General features: G+C 49.2%; 2 protein-coding genes across 3 annotated transcripts; one reads left to right on the top strand and one right to left on the bottom strand.

The window, feature by feature from the left end:
- Window positions 1-175: 175 nt before the first annotated feature.
- DYNLT5 (dynein light chain Tctex-type family member 5) lies at window positions 176-2,960 on the top strand. Its single transcript, XM_052802276.1, has 3 exons — window positions 176-283; window positions 393-517; window positions 1,321-2,960. The coding sequence occupies exons 1-3, from the start codon at window positions 247-249 to the stop codon at window positions 1,522-1,524; spliced, it is 366 nt and encodes a 121-aa protein (XP_052658236.1). The 5' UTR covers window positions 176-246; the 3' UTR covers window positions 1,525-2,960.
- On the bottom strand, window positions 2,961-5,399 carry INSL5 (insulin like 5). Of its 2 annotated transcripts, none has more exons than XM_052802275.1 (2): window positions 4,626-5,399; window positions 2,961-3,274 (listed from the first exon to the last, which is right to left on the bottom strand). In XM_052802275.1, the coding sequence occupies exons 1-2, from the start codon at window positions 4,798-4,800 to the stop codon at window positions 3,033-3,035; spliced, it is 417 nt and encodes a 138-aa protein (XP_052658235.1). In that variant the 5' UTR covers window positions 4,801-5,399; the 3' UTR covers window positions 2,961-3,032. The 2 variants fall into 2 exon arrangements, with proteins under 2 accessions (XP_052658235.1, XP_052658234.1); XM_052802274.1 differs by having other exon boundaries at window positions 2,961-3,295.
- Window positions 5,400-6,000: the final 601 nt, after the last annotated feature.

Raw genomic sequence — 6,000 nt, forward strand, 5'->3', positions numbered from 1 at the left:
GAGATCCACACAGGCTTGGCGGGGGGGGGGGGGGAGCTGCGGGACACGAGAGGTCCGTGAGGATCCACTCAGGCTGCGGGGACATGGCGGCGCGGCGGTGAGGGAGGGGAAGCTGGGCGGGAAGGCGCGGAGGCGGGAGCATGGCGGCTCAACGCCGCCCCGCGGCCGCCGGGAGACGGGATCCCGGCGGCCGCGGGGCGGCGTTGAGCCGCCGTTCTCCCGCTTCCCTTCAGCAGCGGTGCCGGGATGCATGGCGGCACGGCCGGCAGAGACCCCCCTTCGGGTAGGTCCCAGGGCCGGGCGCTTCGGGGCGGGGACGAGGAGACCTCCGAAGCGCCTTCCAGCGCGGTGGGGTTTTTTTCCCCTCAGAAACCCGAGTTTGAATCCCTCAGGTCCTTCCAAGCGCTTCCCGGTGGCGGCGGTGGATGATATCCTGAAGGATGTGCTGGGGAGCTACCTGAGGGAGCAGCCCTACGAGCCGGCCCGGTGCAGGGACATGGCGAAGGACATGGCTGAGGTACGGCTGCGCGCCAGCCGTGAGGCGGCCATTTTGTCCGCGCCTCTCGACGGGGTGTCAGGGAGGTGGCTGTCGGGGCGGGGAGGCCCCTAAACATAAATATAAAGTGTAAAACAAATGCTGGAGGAGACTGTCAGGATGCACCGAGGGTGCAGGCTTATATTGATGAGGTTTGTTTGAGCAGCACTGGCTCTGGCCAAGCACACGGTTCAGTAAAACCCCCGTGCTGTGGTTGCCCTGTCCAGAAATGCCATTAATAAGTTTTAAGGATATATCAGACCTTTCCAAAATAGGCCAGTTATGGTAGCGGCTGAATTCTGCACAGTGACACTTGTGCAAGCTCCTTGTTGGTTAAATCCAGTCTTGCTGCTGAGAAAAGACTGTCCTGACTATTTGGCCCAGAAGAGCTCACTGGCATTAAAAAAAACAGTACTGCCTGCTCTTCCTTTCCCCCCTGTAGTCAGCAGGTAACTATAAACATGTATGGAGGAGAATGTGGTGTTCACATACAGTAACTCCTTACTTAACATCTGTGCTTGCACTTCAGTAGCCCAGCAGGAAGATGTGCCTGGTTTTAGCAGATAGAAGCGTTGGTTGTCTTGTGAAATGACTGCAGTAGCATACATGCCACCTGTCCGTGGGGATGGGGGAGTTTGCAGTAGATGTTTCAAATGCTGCAGTTCAAAGACTGTCATCAGGATTGTTGCAATGCTTGCGCCTGTCTGTCCCAGAAAACCAAATCGCTGAGCATCCCCTGTAGAGAGAGCTCACCACTTGTGTCTAAATGTGTTTTTCTCTTGCAGATTATTAAAGCTCGGGTAAAAGACCTTATGATACCAAGGTACAAGATCGTTGTGGTGACGCATATCGGGCAGCTGAATGAGCAGAGCATGCAAATCGGAAGCAGGTGCCTGTGGGATCCTGCGAGCGATACGTTTTCATCATATGTGTTCAAGAACGCTTCACTGTTTGCTCTTGCAAATGTCTATGCTGTCTATTTTGAATAAGGAGGTAGTTGAGTTTAACAGCAGGAGAAATGAACATTCAGCCTAACTCTTCCCGTTTCTGCTGTTGAAAATGGTTGTGAAGGACCAAGGCAACTCTCACCTGTTTTGAAATGTGGTTACCATAAGCCTTTCGGCAGTGAATGTAATAATTGTATTTCCCAGAGCGTTCTCTGGGAGGTGATTCTCTGTGACATATGCTGTTTTCCTCCTGATTCTAGCTGCTTTCAGAACTGAGCATCCCTGTAATACTTTCTTCTCCCTGAATTTGCCCTCACTATGTGACCCCAAGTAGAAACCACCAAGGGATTTTTGGAAAGTAAAACAAAAGCATTTTAAAACTATCCCCATTAAATGGCATTTGCGGGCAGCTGAGCACGTGCCCGGCCCCATGGCCCCATGGCCCTAGCCCCGTGCACACGCTGTATTGCAGATGCTGTCTCCTGTCGAGCCGCAGTAGCTCGGTGCTGCAAGTTACCCTGCCCTGCTGGGGGGATGGAGGGATCCCTCCAAACCTTCCTGCTGGGCCCAGGGATGCCCCAGTTGGGCTCTGTGGTGGGAGGGCAGCAGAGACCGAGAGAGTCAGGAGCTTTGCTCGCTGGGGGCTGGCCTGGCTGCCCCTGAGCCCCGAGAAAAGCCCTGAGTGCAGAGAAGGTGGCCGGGAGAAGGTTCTCCTCAAAGTCTAGCTCAGTTCCATAGTGCTTGAAATCAAGTAAAAAATGTCTTCAAATTACATCGTGTTCAGAGTATGTAGATCTAACATGTCTAGGCCCTTCTGTTAAAGGTGCTTGAATCTAGCACAAAAAGGTTGAAGTGGGGTGCTCAGCTGATACCTGCCTATAGATAAGAGGGGACGTTCAGCCCTCTGAGCTCAGAAGTGTGTTTCCAATCTCCCTGGGTGCAAGTTAACTGTCCACTAGGTAGGACCTCGGGTAGACGTTACTGGAAGCAGCTGGAATAGGAAATAAAGCATGGCTTTTGCCTGCCCAGTTTAGGGGCTAGTGCTGACTGATCCCAAGCCTGCCCTGCTGCAGCCGTTCCCCTGCTGCGGTGGGGGTCTGACTCGGGGGCCTCGTGCGGCGTGGCGCGCTGCACAGAGCTATCCGCACCGCGTTGGTTTGATTCTGATTCTGCAGACAGACTTTTTGCTACCCGTATTTCACAGCTGAAACCTGCTGTTGGATTTTTGTAAGAGAAGCATATGAGAAATTGCTTATTGTATGACATTTTATGTGCAAAGCTGAAACCAGAACAGTAGCTAGATGGGAAGAAATACTTGTACTCGTGACTAAAAGTTTAAACCACTGTAAACGCTTTGTGGAATCCAGACAACCCAACCTGAACTGTCATTGCAGCCGTTTGCTGGTTTACACTACAACATTTACTCCCTAGTGTAGTCCACAGAATAAAGCTACAATTAAAGAATACAACTGAAATAATTGTGGTTTATGTCATGATTATTTTAATACATGAAAGCTGTGACATTGAACCTTGCCAGCACCTGCTGCATTTTAGCACAGGGAACTGATATCTCTCTCACTGCAGCCGATGCTGCAGCAGGATGTGGTAAGCAACTTGGCTACTTCGCGCTTTTTTAGCAGAGACATTTTCCTGGAGCCTTGCAAGTCTCGCTCTGTCTCAGGCTTGACGTTGTGGATTTCTTCGCCGTCAGTCTCCAGGCTCTGGTCTGTGTACGTGGGGGAGTCGGCATAACCGTTGTTCTCTTGTGAGAAAGGCCGGGGATTTTCTCTCTCTGTCGCGTAAAAATCAGAAGCTAAAAATGAGAAGTCGTGGAATCATGAGTAGTTATAATACTAATCTTTACCAGAAAGACAGACCAGCCTACAGCCAGGGAGCTGAAAGTATTCTCTTCCGTGTTTCTGATGTGAACAACCGAGATGTACCAGATCACTGACTTGTCGCCAGGGCAGTATTAAAATAGATACGCGAGGTACACATTTTGCGATTAACATGTTAAAAACCCAGTAATTTATGGATTTATATTGAAGAGTGTTCTTTGTAGGAATCATTGCCTTATCAGTCTTACAATGATACATTTGCTTCGAAGGGTAAAACCGTGATTTGATGTGTCAGCGGCACTTGACCAGCATGTTAACCTGGAACTGCTTGTGGGTTTCCTGAAATGCAGATAGTACATGAAGGCATCAGATACCCCACAATTTCAGAGTTCCTGGATGTTCCCACTTAAATTACGCTTGCGATTCATGTGCATTTTAAATACCACAGTACCATCAGGCACTGCCATGTGGAGTTTATAAAGGTACAGTAGTTATCTCGCTTCGTTTAGCAGTGGGGGTTTCTTCTCCTTCAACAGACTCTCAGGGGGAGGGAGGGTGCTGCAGGTGGCATCGCCCTTTATGTTTGTTTAAAGCTGTTGCTACAATTGAATTTTCAGAAAAGGCAGATGTTACTGCATGGAGAGTGTGGAAAGCCTCTGTTCCTGTCATCTGCTTCATTTCTTTTTTCTAGTTATTTTAACCTATCAGAGTACAAATCTCTAGCAGTGCATGTAATTTTCGGACTCTGTCTAAAAATGTGCTAATAAATACATACAACACTATGTGAAGATACTTAAATTGCAGAGTAGATATTCAACATACTTTAATTATAATATTCTTAAGTTGTAATAAAGTTTCTGGGTTTTGGTGGGGAAAGCGGTGTGTCCTACTGAAGACAATGGTAAAAAACTTGCATTGACTGCAGCAAAGCTTGTCTCTGACATTTGAAATGTCATGGCATAGAGATTTTCAGTGATAGCCTTGGGCTTAACTCGTGGTTCCTCTGGTTGACTTGGAAAATCTTGATCTAAATGTTTTTTATTTAGCAAAACAGCACACTAAGCTAAGCCAAGCAAGCTGCAAGGAAACAAAAAAGGTGAAGTTGCACCACCTCGCTTGCTGTCTCAAAGCAAAGCCCATGCTGTTCCTGCGTGGGAGGCAGCTGTTCGGGGGAGCCGGAGGAGCCGAGGGCACAGCTCTGCCCTTAGGTACAGCCTGCAGGTGATTCGGTTCTTCCCAATCCCCTCGGAGCTAAGTGCACCTTGCAGGGGGTGATAAGCCTCTCATGCATTAATTAGCACTTACCAAACAGGTAGTGATAATCAGTCAAATGCCTTTTCCACCTAGAGCCGCCGCAGGTGAAGACGATGGCTCTGACAAAGTCTCTCCCGCAGAGCTTCACGGTGTTTCCTTCACTTCTTCCTTCGCGTACCGCAACCAGGAGAGCGAGCAAGGCCAGCGCCAGCGCCGTGCCCCTCATTCTGCTGACGCCGTGCGCCGAGGCGGGGTGTTGGCGGGGCAGCGGGGATCTGCGAGGCCGAGGTGGGGAGTTGTGCTGAAATCCTCACATTTATACTGACGGCCCATCCGCTCCACTGAGTAACGGCTCGTTCTGAGGACGACTTAATGTTTGCTAAAAACAAGTTAATCGCTTGTTTCCGGTCATGTTTTAAGTGCTTTGGGATTTGTGCTGGGATTTCGGTCAGGTGTTAAAGACGACTTAAGACTACGTAGCTGCTTTACTATAGGAACATGTGTGGTGTAACATGTTTATAGGGTACGGGCTTAGATCAATACTGTTAATGTGTACGTTCCGCAAAAATGAAAGAGTATTTGTTACATGATTTGTAGATAATGCGTTTTGTCTCTGTGTTTCCCATACAGCTGTGCTACTGCAGCCCGTTGCCCAGTTGTGCCCATCATCACAGTTTAAGCAACTTTGGGGTCTTTTTCTGTTAGTGATCCCAAACTAAAAGGTAGTTAACTTCTTCCAGCGATGTCCGCGGTTGCGTACCTCTTTGTTACCCCTGCCTTGTTCTCTTGCCAAGCATCCCCTTGTCAAGCTGGCAACTGAGGATGCTTCAGAGGAACCTGCCGGTGCCAGGCAGTCACTCGCAAGCCTGCAAATGCCTTACTATGATTCCTAGCATCCTAAGAGATAGGAGGTGATCCTGCAGCACACGGAGCTTTTAAGCACAGTGAACTCTCTGCAACAAACCATACGGAGCAATGTCGGGTTTGGACAGCTTGCGTGCATAGGTCGTAGCTCCACTGCAGCTGCATGGCTCGCGTGTCTCTGCAGCGGGGCCCGTGGACGTGGCCCTTGTCCGTAAAGGCATAGAAAAGAGAGGGAGATGGCTCTAAACAAAGCACAGAATAGCTACAGGTCGGCGTCCTGGCCGTCCTTTTCCTTTTGGTAATATCTGAAAGACAGAAGTGGGTTCACTAAAGCAGCGTGGAGCAGTGTTACTGTGCTCTGGGACCAGAGGTTAGTAGATCGGTTATGAGAGTGGTCCCTCCCTATTGCTTTGGATGTTGTTGGTTGCAGTTGCTGTGAGCTTCTATAAAAAATTCTTGCAATAAAATGCCTTAAGGAGAAAATTTGGCAATTATGAGGTCAGAAATTCCATGTTTAAGAACAAAATACATGAGGAACGTTGGAGATCTTCAGCACTTCCTA

The sequence above is a fragment of the Harpia harpyja genome, chromosome 11 (genome assembly GCF_026419915.1).
Source record: "Harpia harpyja isolate bHarHar1 chromosome 11, bHarHar1 primary haplotype, whole genome shotgun sequence".
In the NCBI taxonomy this organism is placed as follows: domain Eukaryota; kingdom Metazoa; phylum Chordata; class Aves; order Accipitriformes; family Accipitridae; genus Harpia; species Harpia harpyja.

Bases quoted from the DNA above. Each gene is read 5' to 3' on its own strand.
- INSL5 (XM_052802274.1), bottom strand. From the start codon at position 4,800: ATGAGGGGCACGGCGCTGGCGCTGGCCTTGCTCGCTCTCCTGGTTGCG. The intron at 3,296-4,625 runs GTAAGTGCTAAT...TCTCATTTTTAG, and splicing joins TGATTATCACTACCTGTTTG to CTTCTGATTTTTACGCGACA.
- DYNLT5 (XM_052802276.1), top strand. From the start codon at position 247: ATGCATGGCGGCACGGCCGGCAGAGACCCCCCTTCGG. The intron at 284-392 runs GTAGGTCCCAGG...TGAATCCCTCAG, and splicing joins CGGCAGAGACCCCCCTTCGG to GTCCTTCCAAGCGCTTCCCG. The intron at 518-1,320 runs GTACGGCTGCGC...TTTCTCTTGCAG, and splicing joins TGGCGAAGGACATGGCTGAG to ATTATTAAAGCTCGGGTAAA.